General features: G+C 38.0%; 1 protein-coding gene across 1 annotated transcript in view; it reads left to right on the forward strand.

The window, feature by feature from the left end:
• The first annotated feature begins 2,059 nt into the window (after positions 1-2,059).
• Positions 2,060-18,021, forward strand: part of LOC112405613 (alpha-fetoprotein-like) — a 38,423-nt gene continuing 22,461 nt past the window's right edge. Inside the window, 8 exon segments of the mRNA XM_024754093.1 lie at positions 2,060-2,144; positions 3,254-3,305; positions 3,453-3,594; positions 4,927-5,138; positions 7,873-8,005; positions 11,242-11,339; positions 12,368-12,497; positions 17,975-18,019. Of these exon segments, the coding sequence (XP_024609861.1) occupies positions 2,060-2,144; positions 3,254-3,305; positions 3,453-3,594; positions 4,927-5,138; positions 7,873-8,005; positions 11,242-11,339; positions 12,368-12,497; positions 17,975-18,019 (897 nt within the window).

Consider the following 18,021-nt stretch of genomic DNA (forward strand, 5'->3'; position numbering starts at 1 on the left):
TGAGGCTGGATCTTGTCTTTCTGGTGGGAAGGTACACATCTGGTGGTGTGGTTTGGGTTGTCTGTGGCCGTATTATTATTTTAGGCAGCCTCTGTGCTAATGGATGGGGTTGTGTTCCTGTCTTGCTAGTTGTTTGGCATAGGATGTCTAGCACTGTAGTTTGTTGGTCATTGAGTGGAGCTGGTTCTTGGTGTTGAGATGGAGATCTCTGGGAGATTTTCGCCGTTTGATATTACGTGGAGCTGGTAGGTCTCTTGTGGTCCAGTGTCCTGAAGTTGGCTCTCCCACCTCAGAGGCACAGCCCTGAGGCCTGGCTGGAGCACCAAGAGCCTGTCATCCACACGGCTCAGAATAAAAGGGAGAAAAAAAAAGGAAAGAAAGAAAGAAGAAAACAAAATAAAATAAAATAAAGTTAGTAAAAGAAAATATAATTATATGAAGAAAAAAATTTCTTTTTGTAGAAAAAAATTTTTTAAATAAAAAAAATTTAAAACACAGACAGAACCCTAGGACAAATGATAAAAGCAAAGCTACACAGACAAAACCACACACAGAAGCACACACATGCACGCTCACAAAAAGAGAAAAAGGGGAAAAAAAATATATATATCATTGCTCCCAAAGTCCACCTCTTCAATTTGGGATGATTCCTTGTCTATTCAGGTATTCCACAGGCGCAGGGTACATCAAGTTGATTGTGGAGATTTAATCCGCTGCTCCTGAGGCTGCTGGGAGAGATTTCCCTTTCTCTTCTTTCTTTGCACAGCTCCCGGGGTTCAGCTCTGGGTTTGGCTGCGCCTCTGCATGTAGGTTGCCTGAGGTCATCTGTTCTTTGCTCAGACAGGACGGGGTTAAAGGAGCAGCTGCTTCAGGAGCTCTGACTCACTTAGGTCGGTGGGGAGGGAGGGGTACAGAGTTCGGGGCAAGCCTGCATCGGCAGAGGCCGGCGTGACATTGCACCAGCCTGAGGCGCACCGTGCGTTCTCGCGGGAAGGTTGTCCCTGGGTCACGGGACCCTGGCAGTGGCGGGCTGCACAGGCTCCCTGGAGGGGAGGTGTGGAGAGTGACCTGTCTTCGCACACAGGCTTCTTGGTGGCGGCAGCAGCGGCCTTAGCGTCTCATGCCCATCTCTGGGTAAAGCGCTGATAGCCGCGGCTCACGCCCGTCTCTGGAGCTCCTTTAAGCAGCGCTGTTAATCCCCTCTCCTCACGCACCCGGAAACAAAGAGGTAAGAAAAAGTCTCTTGCCTCTTCGGCAGGTCCAGACTTTTCCCCGGACTCCCTTCCGGCTAGCTGTGGCGCACTAGCCCCCTTCAGGCTGTGTTCACGCCGCCAACCCCACTCCTCTCTCTGTGCTCCGACCGAAGCCCGAGCCTCAGCTCCCAGCCCCGCCCGCCCCGGCGGGTGAGCAGACAAGCCTCTCGGCCTGGTGAGTGCCGGTCGGCACCGATCCTCTGTGCGGGAATCTCTCCGCTTTGCCCTCCGCACCCCTGTTGCTGTGCTCTCCTCCGTTGCTCCGAAGCTTCCCCCCTCCGCCACCCGCAGTCTCCGCCCGCGGAGGGACTTCCTAGTGTGTGGAAAGCTTTCCTCCTTCACAGCTCCCTCCCACTGGTGCGGGTCCCGTCCCTATTCTTTGTCTCTGTTTATTCTTTTTTCTTTTGCCCTACGCAGGTACGTGGGGGGGTTCTTGCCTTTTGGGAGGTCTGAGGTCTTCTGCCAGCGTTCAGTAGGTGTTCTGTAGGAGTTGTTCCACGTGTAGATGTATTTCTGGTGTATCTGTGGGGAGGAAGGTGTTCTCCGCATCTCACTCTTCCGCCATCTTTAAGCTCCTCCCCGACATGACTCATTTTAAAATCCCGTATTCGTTAATGAATGCTATCTATGAAAAATACTTCTTCATTGTCATGAATTTCTGTAATTGTTTGAGGGTCATAGTGGCCAAGGTGGAAAAACATTCACCAGAAAAACGTTAATTATTAATAGCAATTACTTGGAAAGAATATAAAAGGATTCTTCAATTCAAATGATAGAATGTACTCTATAAAGATTCATCTGAAATAATGAAGACTGTTAGAACCATATCTTTGCTTGTTTTCTTCAGCTCCATTAAATGTCAGACTCTTCAGAGAAGTTTACTAGATGCAGGTAGGGAATCCTATTTACAATCTATACACCCATGTGCCAGGAGATGAAACATAATGACTATTAACATATACATGGAAAGGCTATCTTTCTCAGTGCTCATCACTGTCAGTAGAGTCATTGAAGATTGCTAGAAATTAACCTGTGGAATAGATAGAGAAAGAGAATTGATATATTGAAGCAACACACACAGGAAGATCTAATTTTCCATTTTCCACCTTACTTCCACTCTAGGGCAGAGAATGACATATTTCAAACTTGTATTTAAAATTGGATAAATGATTTTAGATAGAGCAATAGTGTTTATAGTAGCAAGAATAATCCCATGAGCTACATTGTTCAGTACCTACTATGTGCCAGGCACTGTGCTCAATGCTTCACACATAGGCTTTCATTTAATCCTAACAACCACCGAATGTAGTAGAAGTTATTTACATTTGATAGAGAAACAGAACCTCTGAGTGCTTAAGTTATTTCCTCAAGGCCATATTGAGTATCAGAGCTAGAAGCTGAACTCAGAATAAGTATCTCCAAAGCCTTTACTTGTTAATATGTAAATAATAATGGTTTCTTTATTAAATAGATAGCTGCTAAGCTCTTTTGAAGCTATTGATGTTAGAAGGAAGACACTGTTTTCAATAGAGAGCATGTGTCTGTGGTGAGTGGAGATGATGAAGATGATGAGCGAATCCAAGATGTATGAGTTACTGTCTTTGCCAAATTAAGCCTGGCAAAGTGTTAATGTTTATACTTTTGTTCCTAATGTCAGGCTTTAATTTTCTTAGTGTTCTTTGTGTGTGCTAGTAACTTCTAATAAGAGATAACCAAAGAGTCAAGTTTAATTAATTCAGAAGTATCAGTACAGGTATGTGCCACTTATTTGTAAGCCAATGACGGTTCAACTACATGATGTGTTTGACTAGAAAGAAATCATTCACAGAATACAGTTTAAATAAAAGAAAAGATATATTCTTATAATTTGTTCTGGTTTATGATATAAACAAAAATAAATCTGGAAATTTATGAATGAATAAATATAGATTTGAATTGTCAAAGGGGATTTCAGTTTGGAAAATTTCCTCTTCTGTAAATAAAATCTCATTTTTTTTCAGCCATGCAGCACTCTAATAGCCAGAATTATCTAGAGGAGAACTTAAGAGCTGTGTGAGTTTTATTATCAGTATTCTTTTGTTTGAAATGTAAAATCATATTAATTATTTGGGGGGGGGAGTAGGGCAGTGATATAGCAAGATTGATGGAGGAAAAGAGTTTGATTCTATCTTCAGCATTCACACAAGTGTTCTGTTTCAGCACTAGTATTATGGTTGCACAGTTTCTTCAGAAATTGACTTGTGAAAAAGTACAAACCATAGTTAAAGAATTGCTAGATCTTGCAGAGAAGTGCAAGAGCCTCAAGCCACATGAATCACCTTCAGAATGTTGTCACCAATTGGTAGGTGAATCGTATTCTGCCTTTTTCTCTCTGTTGTTTTAAAAACGAAATTGCAAACAAAAGATGTTGTTATGAAGTGGGATGATTGAATAATTAGGCAAGGGATTTTAAGGCAACAATATGTACATGTGTCACACTCAAGATATAATCTTTGTAGGTTTATAAACTTACATTTTATCATTTCATATCTGGGAGATCAGACTCTGAGAACTGAATGCTCAAGAGAATGAATTATACCCTAGAATGCCAATTTGTCAATTTAAGTCGGTTGCTCTGTCTCTGTCACTAGAATATTATTGTCTGACATCCTCATATAAAGGTTTCTGGGAAATTAACATACTGATTTTGAAAGTTTCTAAGAGAATATAAAAGAGAAGAAAAAAGTGAATATTATTATAGGCTTTTTTCCCACTTAGTAGAAAATCTTGAAAATTACTATCATCTCATAAAATATGTCTATCTTGTGATTAGAAAAATTCTTGATAAAAACTAACGTATTCTCATTATCTACATATTTTTGTATCAGTTATTCTCATATCAACAATTTAAATACAAATACATAATTTTCTTTTTTATTTATAGATTTTTTTCACTCCATCTTCTTTGGCTAAAACCTACCTTTTTTTTTTTTTTTAACCAGACTCTAAGTAGTCATAGAAAAACCATTAGTCTAATTAGAGACACACTTTAAATGAAGTTCCTTTGCCAGTGGCTAGCCTCACTTATTTTACATCGATTTCTTCTTATTCCCATTTCCAAAGATGACCTTTTTCTGCCCTTATCCCACAAATCTGGAAGCATATGTCATTTGAGGTTTACAGCATCCCACACATTTACTGCCATTCAAAGATACTTGAAAACTGAATCATTACATTTCTATTTGAATATTTGACACCGAATACACATTGCCTCAGAGTTTAACTTTTAAAATAAGCTCCCATGGAAACCAACTAAAAACAATCAGGAAGCAAGGAAAGCAAACTAAGAGCTGTTTCTTGGTGGGTAATTCTTATTAAAAATACCTTGATTTCTTTAGGTCCTGGACATTTTGGCTTACCTTTATTTTAATACCTTCAACTGTATGAAAATGAAGCACTTACATAGGTAGGGAGAAAATGATAAATTCTATTTGGCCCATGTCCAGCATGTGAGAATTTAGACTTAAGAACCTTTTAAAAGGCTTTCACTCAAAAGAGCTACGTCCAGGGACTATTGGATACAGAGTATAATATTAAGCACTCAGTTGCCTTTTCTGTATAATTCCTTAACTTTCCTGTGGTTAGAAATGTAGACCACAAGTGCCTTCCCTTAAGTTACTATTTCCTCCTACAGATGCCTACCTTCCTAGAGCATATTTGCAATAACCAAGGGCTGGCTGACAGACATGTGTTTTCTGACTGTTGCAATACAAATAACTCAGCAAGACACAAGTGCTTCCTGTCATACAAAAAGGATGTTGCAGGTTACAGTGATATATTCCAAATTTCAGATCCTGAGCAGATCTGTGAGATGGACAAAGAGAATCAGGTGCCAGTGAAAGAGAAGTAAGTCATATTTCCTTGCCAGGTCTTTGGAAAAGAGTATTTTCCAATTTTGAAGACAGATCTTTTGTTTTAATATAAAAGCCTCTGAGTACGCAAAGCTTGCTTATATAAAATTAAAGTGAAAATTTGAGCTACAATTTATCTTTTTCCCTCACAATGACAACATGGTCTTAGTAAACCCAAGAGGGCATGAAAATGTCTGCACCATGAAACATTAGAAAGGACTAGGATCTGTAAGAGACCCATCTCCTCAAAGGTTAGGTTGGTCAGACCAGTAGCAAATGATGTTGAAAAATACAGGCTGGTAGGCAAAGCACACTAAACAGAGTATTGGGAATAGAGAGCAGGTAATAGCTCAGGCAATGGACTAGTATTTGGGAGGTTCACCAAGGGATAGCCTGAGGGGTATCTGATAGGCATGGAGATAAAGTCTGTCATTGGGAACCTAGGAATAAGTAATAATTGTGGATCGGACGGAGATGAGTTTTCTACTCAAGAACTCTGATTCTGTAATTTCCACCTGGAGTGGGTGGCATGATAGCCCATGGGTAGGTGAGCTCATATTTTGGTTTCCTAGTTAGCACAGAAGTCTATCTTTTGAGAGTGAGGTACGAGCAAGTTAGAGGCAGGAAACCAAAACCGGAGAGAGGTAGAAATGACAAGAGAAGGACAAAGCTTCAGTTCTCAAGGAATGCAGTTCTGGCCATCGGGTCAAGACAGACTCAGACACTAGGAAGAAGGGGAAGATCTGATTGCTGGATCTAGTGCAAAAGGCATGGTGGTGGTTTGATTTCAGATTTTAGACGTGAAACTCTAAACCAGAAATGAATGACCAGACGGGGTGACTTGATGTTGAACAACGTAAACACTTTTAATTCACCTATACATGGGCAGAATTGCCCCAGAAGTTACTGAGCCTCCAGGAAGGAATTAAATGGCCCCAGTCACTTAGGGAGAAAGGACAGAGGGATAAGGGATTGGGCCGGTTCCAACTGGTCTGACATTAGGGGCAACCAAATGGGAAACTGTAATATGAACTTGGCTACCTATTAAATGAGGCGCTAGCCACTCTAGGTGAGATTTATAAAATCAGGTTTGGGCATTGTTAAATCAAGTTTGAGCATTCAGAGATTATGAAATCTAACCAATACTCAGGCAGTGAATCTAATCTCTTCTTGAACATTTACAAATAAGTCAGTATCAAGGAGTTATTTATATGCTAATTTAACTTATGTGCATACAACCACCAATATTCAGGGAAAAATAATTTTCTAACTACTTGCTTCATAATTATGTCAACAACTTTGTTTAGTTCTCAACCAAAGAAACAGTAACATATCAAAGCTAGAGGAAAAGTCTGCTAGTTCAGTCTCATCAAAAGATAGCATAGAATACAGATACACCAAACTGTAGTTATTGTATCTTTGGATTATCTAAGGAATTTTCGATAACAGTTTTGATCATTGTAAGATAAGTGTGACCCTTTGTTACCTTGCAATAGGGACATTCTATTTTTAAATGGCTCTAATTATTAGAAAGCTTTTTCCTTATACTAAGTTCAGCTTTGCCTTTGGAGATTTGAAATTAGATTAGTTCATACTGAAAATCCTCTATGGGAACTAAGTTACTGCAGCACAAAAATGAACTCTTAGTTTAGCATAGTACCCAACAGAGAGCAGAGATATTGAATGGCTCCAACGAAATTTCCTATCAACCAAGAATTTTGCCTTATCTTGGGTGGCAGTTGTATCTTGAAAATGTCAATTCTGCTTTTCTCTTTTTACAAGTTGGGCTTGAGAAACTTTGCTGAAATGAAACAAATCTATTGACTGAACTTCCAAGAGTAAGGGGGGTGAGGGTGGAGGTTGGGTGGGGGTCAGCATTTTCTCTAGTTTAGCCTTCTGCTTATACTATCCTAGTAAATGATTAAAGCCTTAACGGTACTTTCATTTTGGCTTTTTGTCTTCATTGGCTACTCTGGAACTCTTCCAAGGGGTAACTCAGGAGTGCAAGATCCTTCCGTCTTGGAGCTATACCATCTGGAGCATGTGTTTCCAAGGTTACTGCAAAAAGGAAAGAGAGAGACTAGGGAACTGTGCAAAGTAATTAATAGCCAAACCTAGGAGTGGTGTATGGCATGTTCACTCATATTTCTTTGATTAGAACTCAGTTATATGTTCCCACCTAACTGCAGGAGAGGCTGGAAAAGTAGTCTTCCTGTGAACACAAGAAAAGAAAGTGGATTTGTGTGAGCATTGAGCCAGTTTTTGTCTGCAATGTCAACTTTTTCGGGGTATTTGTGTGTGGGGGGAGGTGGGGCGTAAATAATTTGAGTAAGCTTTGTGGAATAGTGTGAGGAGATATGATTATAAGTGAAAGGCAGGCCTGGTGCCCAGGCTCTATAATGAGTGTAAACACCCACCAATAGCTTCTAAATTTAACTCCCCTTCACCAGGTGTACAATCCTCCATTTACAATCACTTTAGACTGTCGAACTTTCTATCTCCTACTACTTATATAAAAATGAAAAGTTTTAATTACTGATTTTCTTTACCTACTGGTCCAGAAAGTACATTTTGATGCATTTAAGTACAGTGCTATCCTATTTCTGTCACCATGAAATTCTAGGAGTTTCAGGTCAGCGAAACTAAATGAATCCTAAGTTTTTAAGAAACAGTGTCAGCATGTGTTCTTGAATTCCAAATTATATAGCCTTGTATTTGTCAAATTACAGGTACATTTATGAAACTTCTAGGAAGCATCCATTCTTGTATGGACCCACTATTCTGACCATGTCTGCTTGCTATGAAACAGCTGTTCGGTCTTGTTGCCAAGAAGAAAATAAGACTGAATGCTTCCAGATAAAGGTAAACTATTCATATGGCAACCCTTACTTAGGGACTTGTTATGCTAAGTGTGGACTATGGACCAGCAGCATATGCATCACCTGGCAGCTTGTTAGAAATACAGTCTGAAGCTTTTCTCCAGACCTGTTAAAGAAGACTTCATTTTAACAAGATACTCAGGCAATTCTTATAGTCCTTAAATTTTGAGAAGCATGATCTAGCATAAATATAACTTCATAGTAAATATTTAATATCCAGTTATTATTACTGTATAACAAAACACCCCAAACTCTAGTGGCTCAAAACAATAACAATTAGTTTATTACTCTTATGGTTTCAGTGGGTCAGGAATTCAGGAAGGGCTCATCTGGGCTTTTCTGGCTACTGATTTTTCATGGGGTTGCAGTCAATGGCTGGGGCTCTGAAGGTCTGTAGTACCTGGGGGTTGGTCCAACATCTCTTTCTCCTCATATTATCTCAGGGCCTTTCCACTGTGGTCTCTCTGCCTTGGCTGGTTTGGGCTGCTTCACAGAATGGCAGCCTCAGGGAAACTGGACTGCTGACATATGGCCAAAGTCTCAAGAATGAGTTTTCTAGTGGATGAAGCAGAAATTGCATGGCCTTTTATGACCAGGATTCAAAAGTTACTTCTGCTCTACTCTATTGGTTGAAATATCATAAAATCTCACCAGTTTGAAGGGGAAAGTAAATATACTGTAATGAAAGCTCATTGTAAGAAGAACATGGGATAGAAGTTGTTATTCTAGCCATCTTTGGAAAATACAGTTAGCCTCACACTTAATTTTAACTGTGTGGCTTTTCTCCTTCATTGAACAGACATAAATCGGTGATTAGTTCCATGATAAAAGTACTTTTTATGTATGTTCATTAAAGGTTCTAAATATCAACACAAAACAACCATCCTTAGAAGGCACACCAGATGGATTTTCCCCAAGGTCATGCTGAAATGAATAGTAGTTTGATAATCGTTTTGATGAATTCCTCCAGTCTAAGGGCAGTGCTGCTTCTTCCTTGCTGTTTTCTTTGATCTCCTAAGTGAGAATTTCTCTCATATTCCTCTCAACCCCAATTTCTCTATTCCTCTAAAGCTATTTCCCCTGTTGAGCTCCTCATCATCTACCTTGTGTAAGAAATTAAATAATGTATCTAAAGAGTCTGACATATGCTAAGTACTCAATAATCGCAGCGATTATCATTAAAGCTACTTATATATATTTCTTTCCCTAGTCATCTCCAATTCCTTCAGAAGCCAATTCTGAATTCCTAAGCAGGACAGTCATTCTTTTCTCCTGTTGGCTTCATATTATTAAAAACAACAAAAACAAGTGATTGTGTAGACTTAGGTCTCATTACCTGGCATTTTGGAAGAATGAACTTTTTCATGAAGGTGAGTTTTTTTTTTTTTTTGCGGTACGCGGGCCTCTCACTGTTGCGGCCTCTCCCGTTGCGGAGCAGAGGCTCCGGCCGCGCAGGCTCAGCGGCCATGGCTCACGGGCCCAGCCGATCCGCAGCATGTGGGATCTTCCCGGACCAGGGCACGAACCCGTGTTCCCTGCATCAGCAGGCGGACTCTCAACCACGGCGCCACCAGGGAAGCCCGAAGGTGATTTTTTTTTAGGTAACTTGTTTCAAAGTTTTCTTAATCTTAACCCTTTCAGAGGAAATTTTTCCTTAATGTATAACATGCCCCTATAATTTTTTTAAAAAATTTTTATTGGAGTATAGTTGATTTACAATGTTGTGTTAGTTTCTGCTGCACAGCAAGGTGAATCAGTTATACATATATCCACCCTTGTTTAGATTGTTTTCCCACATAGGTCATTGCAGAGTATTGAGTTCCTTGTGCTATACAGTAGGTTCTTCTCAGTTATCGATTTTTTATATAGTAGTGTGTATATGTCAATCCCATTCTCCCTATTTATCCCTACCCCCCCAAACCCGATTTCCCCCTGGTAACCATAAATTTATTTTCTACATCTGTGACTCTATGTCTGTTTTATAAATAAGTTCATTTGTACTATTTTTTTTTTAGATTCCACATATAAGCAATATCGTATGCTATTTGTCTTTCTCTGTCTGACTTACTTCACTCAGTATGACAATCTCTAGGTCCATCCACATACTAAGCATAAGCTTTTAAGTTAGCTAAGAGTTCTTTTCTCCTCTCCCTCACTTTGTGATGTTTACAGTCTTGCTGCCTCCAGGGTGTCTGTTTCAAGAAGTTATTACTCCTTGCCCAGAGAAAATTGCATAGCCGATCATGTAAAACTTGTATCTATGATCAGGGAATGTGGTTTATGAGTTAAGCCTTCACAGACTCTCTTGTGAAGAAGTGGATAAGCTTGTTTGTATTTGATTTCAAATGAGTATAATACAACAAAATAAGAATAAAAATAATAATTATATTTATAATTAATTATAAAGTATAATTTATTATCGTTGTGCCAGATTTGTGGTTTGAATATTGCCTCTGTATACATTATCTAACTTGTTCTTAAAAAAAAGCATTGTAAGGTGTTGTTACCCCCAGTTAAAATAATATATGGTCAATATAATGTTTTAAGTGAATATGTAGAGCTCTTCTGTAATTTTAAAATGTTGTTTATTCTCCCATCACACAGAGATACCAATTTTGGTATATTTCTTTTTATTCACTTTTTTCATTCACAGGTTTTATTTTGTACATTGTTGTGATCAAATTGAATATATAGTTTTGGTTAGAGACCTAAATACATGTGCTTTTTATTAGAAGTCAAAAGTCAAAATTCTGGGTTAAAGAATATGAACGTTTTCTTGGGGGGGGGGCTCCAATAATATATATTGCAAAACTGGAGCATATATCATAGATAAGCATTTGGAAACATGTTCAAGATGACAGGGCTAGTAACTTGAATAAAACCAAAATACAACTGTAAGACGTTATCAAAATTTATTCTAGTGGCTCCCTGGATTTTTGTTTGCCCACTTGCTTGTTCTCATTTATACGCCAAATGTCTAAGTTCTGGGACGAACAATCTCTGGAGAAGTGAGATGCTATTTTATAAAAAACAGAAAACAAAAAAACAGAACCTTCACCAAATTATGCTTTTACATTTGGCCTCATAGATAAGACAATAAAAACTTTCTAATTTTGAGAAGATACATGATTTTTATTTTTCTCTCTCCTTTACTAACCATGAGATAAACTTCTTCTGTTGTTACCATAGTTCTTTGATGAGTCGGTTTTCTAATTACAGCTAGAACCCATCGGAAAATACGTTAGAGAAATATCTTCGAGGCATCACCACTTATGTGAGATTGGGATTAAATTCAACCACAAAGTAGCAAAAGCAGTGTAAGTTACCTATTTAGATTTGTGGACTTTGCTGCTTTGGATCACCCTCTTTGATTAAACTCATTTGAAAAATCATTTATCTTTCATTTGCTAATGTCTCAGTGCAAATCTGGTTCCTTTCTCTACACGTGTGCTATTTGCCTGTTCAATAGGGCACATTGGGCTGTGCCTGAAACTGCACAGTCCTCCTCTCTACCCACTATCTCCTGTGGGGTTGATATCTCCTCTATCAACTTCTTCCATCAGCTCAAATCCTTTAGGCTCTTCTCCAGTGCACAAAAGATTCTGTACATTCAGATGCTCACGCTTAGTAGTTCTTCATGGTGAAGGCTGGAGGACAAAAGGTATTTTTCTCTTGGAAGACAAGAAATATTTTGGCTCTAATGTCATGTAGGACAGAAAAAGCGAGTGGTGTTTTTTGGAGTGGGGATAGAGGACTGTGGGGTGGGAGGAGAATTTGATGCTACTCAGTGTGCCTCTATCTTGGGCCCAGATTGTGTTTCTGTCCCAAGTTTACCCCTGAAGACATGCATCTTCCCTTATATCACCTTCATCCCTAATTTAGGATAACAGTGGGCTGCCTGGAAGCTCAGTTTTCCTTATAAGGCAAGCCCATTTTTCATATTTCTAGAAAAATTTCAGGGATGTTTTTCAGTTGTCAACAGAGAGGGACAAGGGAGAACCAAACCTCTTACAATTATTATCTTTCTGATAAAGAATTTTATTTGGAAAGTCAGGTCAGATAAATTCCCAAATTACCTATCTAAGCAACTCAACTACTTTAAGCAATAACTTGAATGATGAAAATGACTGTATTTACACGATTATGAAGTGAATAATTTTCATTTTGTGATCTACATCTTTGTATGGCTCTGGGTTCTATCACTGTAGAAATAGAAAACACTTATACAACTGTCTTCATCCTACATTTGCAACTGTGTTTCTATTCTTTTGGTTACTCAATGAACTACAACTAATTTTAGAAAGAATTAAAAAAACTGTTTAAAATGTACTTTTTTTTTTTTCAGGGAATTGGTTCTGTTGACTAAAAAACAACCTAAAGCTAACTTTTCTGAAATTGCCAAACTGGCCATGGATATTAAAAATCTGCATCAGATCTGTTGTGAAGGAAATACAGTAGCGTGTGTGCTTGGCAGAGTAAGACTTTCTCTTTTCTTAACACTCTTTAAAATACTTGTACTTTTTAAATAAAGGTGAGGGTGGTATAGATGAATCTAAAAAAGTAATTATCATTTCTCAATATTACCAACAGAATGGTGTCTCCCCTCCTCTCTCTTCTCTTCTCATGAAACAATTTTTTTCTTTCTTTTCCTCCCTTCCTTCCTTCCTTCTTTCCTTCTTTCCTTCCTACCTTCCTTCCTTCCTTCCTCATTCTATCTACTTTATTCTTCTATTCTTAAATTTTTAGAGCTGGCTGCTAATTTTCTTCCAAATTGGGATTGTATTTCATTCATCTTTGAATCTCTAGAAAGTCTTAGAATTGCAAACTATACCCTCAGGCCTTATCAGCCTGGAGGAAAGAAGAAACCACCAAAAGCAAAGATGTGGCATCAAGGGACAAGGGCCGGGGCATGGACAGCATAGAACTCACCTGCCCCGCGTCCAAATGTAAAGTCTCAAAATCCCAGAGAAGGAAAAAAATTGTAGCTGTTAAAATCCTGATAACGTTTTAGTAAATCACAAGTTACAAGTATGTTCCTATTCATTCTACAAGTTTGAAAACTGAATAATTTTCATCATGATAAAAAATAAAACAGAAACAAAGAAAGACTACAATCATGATTTCAGTGAGAAATCTATGACTCTTATGGGCAGAAATCCTTACCCCCAACAATTTTTGTCCCATTACACAACAGATTAAGGAATGTGGGTAACAATATCAATTAAAATCATTGAATCGAACACTCAGTAGAACCCCTAAGATTCTAAGTCCTCGGAACAGAGAGTTGGGGTCGGACCATAGCTTTCCCTTGGCAGCCATCGCAGTTGGCCGTTGTTTGGTCAGTGCCACATTCAGCTTGACCGAAAGATGGTGGCTGCTACTGTCAATTCCATCCTGGAGATGGACAATATAAAGTTGCTTCTTGGATTACTTCCTGTATGGCAAGAATCTCAACACATACTGGAAGCAGTACTATCCTATACACTTAGAAGTCGTGCTGGCTCTTTAGGATAGGCTCTCAGAATCCTATTTGCATGAAGATTAGGTGAAAATTACAGGGAACTTTGGGACCAATCCATAGGTATTAAAACAAAACAAAAGAAAAATCTCTAAAATCCTTTAACACATAAACAATACCCGTGCCAAACTGGTAACTCTAGAACAGCTCCTGTTATTGTCTATACTATGACAGGAATGCTAGAAAAATCGCCAGTTATTTAATTGTATTAGGTAGTATTCATAAGCAATATAAAGTAACTTTAGATAGTTCTGGCATTCCTTTTTTATTCTAGACCATAAAGGAAACAGGTTTAGAGTTATTAGCTTGACAAAGATACTTTTATGTGTTGAGATGTTTCACTCTGTTTTAGAGGTTGTCTTGTTTTGTTTTGAATAGGATGGATTCTGAACATTAGTAAATATTCTTTTGTCTTCTTGGGATGATCATTTGATTTTTATTGTTTGACTTATCCATTGAAGAATTATATTAAAAGATTTCTTAATATTTACCCATTTTTACATTGCTCAAGTCAATATCATTTTACTATATCTATGGTGTCTCTCTCTCTCTACATATATATGTCACATTTTTGCATTTATCTTTAGATGTGAAATGGATCTAGAACTTTCTTTTTTGGCACATCTTTTATCAGGTTTTGGTATCCAGTTATGATAACTTCTAAAAGATGAATTAGAATTTTTTTCCTTTCGAATTCTCCGAAATAACTTAAATAGCACTGTAACTTACCTGTTTTCAGGTTTGTCTGTGAAACTGGAGGAAGGATGGAGATACAAACTGATGTGACAGTTTCTCCATTTCTTTTGTTATGGATTTATTTAAACATTTTTTCAGTCAATCTTTATTATTCATGGATTCTATACTTGAGAATTCACCTACATGCTAAAATTTATTTGTGACCCCCAAATCAATACTCACAGCACTTTGTGGTCATTCCCAGATTTATGCATGCTCAGAGCAGTGGAAATCTGAGTTGCCACATGTGCATGGCTCCAGCTACAATAGAACAAGGTGATGCTCTCTGCCTTCTTGTTGTAGCTTTCATACTGTAAATAGGTGTTCTTTTTGCAGTCTATTAAGTGCCACATTTTCTGCATTTCTGTGCTTTTTGTTGATGAGTTAGCTCTTTAAAATGGCCCGAGTATAGTTCTGAAGTGTTGTCTAGTGTTCCTAGAAGCTGTGATGTGCCTTGTGGAAAGAATATGTATTTTATTTTATTAGAGTATAATTGCTTTACAATGGTGTGTTAGTTTCTGCTTTATAACAAAGTGAATCAGCTATACATAAACATATACCCTATATCTCCTCCCTCTTGCGTCTCCCTCCCACCCTCCCAATCCCACCCCTCTAGGTGGTCACAGATCTCCGAGCTGATCTCCCTGTGCTATACGGCTGCTTCCCACTAGCTATCTGTTTTACATTTGGTAGTATATATAAGTCCACGCCACTCTCTCACCTCATCCCAGCTTACCCTTTCCCCCTCCCCGTGTCCTCAAGTCCATTCTCTATGTCTGCATCTTTATTCTTGTCCTGCCCCTAGGTTCTTCAGAACCTTTTTTTTTTTTTAGATTCCATATGTATGTGTTAGCATACAGTATTTATTTTTCTCTTTCTGACTTACTTCACTCTGTATGACAATCTCTAGGTCCATCCACCTCACTACAAATAACTCAGTTTCGTTTCTTTTTATGGCTGAGTAATATTCCATTGTATATATGTGCCACATCTTCTTTATCCATTCATCTGTCGATGGACACTTAGGTTGCTTCCATGTCCTGGCTATTGTAAATAGAGCTGCAGTGAACATTGTGGTACATGACTCTTTTTGAATTATAGTTTTCTCAGGGTATATGCCCAGTAGTGGGATTGCTGGGTCGTATGGTAGTTCTATTTTAGAATCTGTATTTTAGATAAGCTTTATTCATGCATGAGGAACAGTGCTGGTGGCTATGAGTTCAATGTGAATAAATCACCCATACGCAGGAGTCCCCCTTATTGCCCCCTTTGCTTCCTGAGGTTTCAGTTAATCACAGTCAACTTTTATCTGAAAATATTAAACAGAAAAATCCAGAAATCAACAATTCACAAGTTTTAAACTGTGCACCATTCTGAGTAGCATGATGAAATCTTGTGCCATCTTGTGCCATCTCATCTGGGACGTGAATCATCCCTTTGTCCAGCATTTCTCGGGGATTAGTAGCTTAGCAGCCATATAGGTTATCAGATTGGCTGTCCTGGGATCACAGTGCTTGCGTTCAAGTCACCCTTAGTTTACTTAACAGTGGCCCCAGTGCACAAGAGTAGTGATGCTGGCAATTTGGATCTGCCAAAGAGAAGCCATAAAGTGTACCCTTGAAGTGGAAAGGTGGAAGTTCTCAACTTACTAGGAATAAGAAAAAAAAAAATCATATGCTGAGGTTGCTAAGATCAATGGTAAGAACAAATCTTTTATCTGTGAAATTGTGGAGAAGGAAAAAGAAATTCATGTTAGTTTTGCTGTCACACCTCAAACTGCCAAAGTTTTGGCCACAGTGCATGGTAAGTGCTTAGTTAAGGTGGAAAAGGCATTAAAATTGTACAATAAGGTATTTTGAGAGAGAGAGAGGGAGAGACCACATTCACATAACTTTTATTACAGTATATTTTTATAATTGCTCTATTTTATTATAAGTTATTTTTGTTAACCTCTTACTGTTCCTAATTTATAAATTAAACTTTATCATAGGTATGTATGTACAGGAAAAACCATAGTATATATAATATTTGGTACTCTCTGCAGTTTCAGGCATTGACTGGGGGTCTTGGAATATAACCCCTGTGGGTAAGGGGGGGCTACTCTATATTAAATAAGGTGTTTTTAAACAGAAACATACACAAAATAAGGTTATGTCTTGATCTGTTGATGAAAATGTGGCCAGAGACTTGCAGAAAACTTGTTCTGTATTTCCTCTAGGGTAGATGATTCAATATTCATGAATTCAGTGTTTATAACTACTGTGAATAATGAGAATCAACTGTACTTATTTTTGTCAGGTTTTAAAATATACATTTTCCTTTAAAAAATGTCCTTCATTAGCACTTTCTCATTTAGAAATATAGAGTTCTACATGACAATATTATTATTTGATAACTAAAAACATCAATTATGTAGTTATACCTCCTTTCCCCCCATGTATGTATGTTTTCTCCTTTAAGTAATTAGTTTTGCGAAGGGACTATTTAATTTACTGTTCTTTTCCAAGACAGAGTTCTTGGAAAACGACATTTACTCCAGTTTCACAACTAGGTGGAGCCTAGTCAGAAGTGATTTATGTCATTTCTAGGCCTGGCCTATAAAATCTCCTGTCCAAAACACCCAATCTGAGGTCAATGTTAGAATCTACAGGTTGAAGATGACAGGGCCTCTGTCAGCCTGGTTCTCAGAACTACTGCCCAGAGGCAATACACCTCCCCTTCTCAATAGGACTTTATTGAGAAAGAAACAGACTGGATCCTATTAAGTCACTGAGAGCAGGCTCGTCACTTAACTAATGTACACACTCTCCCTTATCGGTCTCAACCTGACCTCACAATGCAGCTTCAGTTTACCACTCTCAGATCTAGATCTTCAGTACATTCTTCTTCTCTCCTGATCCCTTAATCTTAATCTCAACTAAATTTTCCCCATGAGCTCAAAATGTCCTATATACCATTTCCCCAGTACGCCATGTTCTTCACCTCTAAGACTCTTTACATATAAAGATGGATAATTCTAGTATGCTTTTCCTCTCCATTTGTTTCCAACTAACTTCTATTTGTCCTTCAAGATTCAAATCATTCAAGATCTTCACTCTGACCTTTATCCAGTCTGGATTGCCAATCTCTCTTTTTTCATCCAAAATATAATATGTGCATTTCTCCAACAATTTATTTTATAATGCATTATTATTCTTGTTTAATTATTTGACTCTCCAACTAGATTGTGAGTTCCTTAAGTATAGAGACTAGCTTGTTCATACACACATGTACTTATTTTTGTATGTGTATATATAAGTAAATATGTAAGTTTTATAGTAATATTACAGTAATGTATATAGAAAATGACAGAGACAAAACGTTTTCTAAACTGGGATCCCAGACCGATAACAACAGTAGCAAGTAATAAAACTCTTCATTTGTATTTTGTTGGGCTAAACTTGAAAACAATAATACAGTCTGTCTCTCTTTAAGTTCTTTAAGAGATGTTAGAAGAACTTGTGACACTTCAGTAAAGTCAAATAGAGAAGGTTTCTTAGTAGAATGAGTCACTATAAATGACCTTTTTTGGTCTCGCAGTTTGCCATGGAAAAAGCAATATAAGATGCCAAGTTTTTCTCTGGTTTTCTACTAATAACAATAAAAAGAAATAAGTTCAGAATGAAGTCATCAAAAATAACTGCTCTTTTATGTTTATAGAGCCAGCTTATGAACTATACCTGCTCTAAACAGGCTACACTATCCTG

This window comes from Neophocaena asiaeorientalis, unplaced genomic scaffold (assembly GCF_003031525.2).
Source record: "Neophocaena asiaeorientalis asiaeorientalis breed wild unplaced genomic scaffold, Neophocaena_asiaeorientalis_V1.1 scaffold148, whole genome shotgun sequence".
NCBI lineage: Eukaryota > Metazoa > Chordata > Mammalia > Artiodactyla > Phocoenidae > Neophocaena > Neophocaena asiaeorientalis.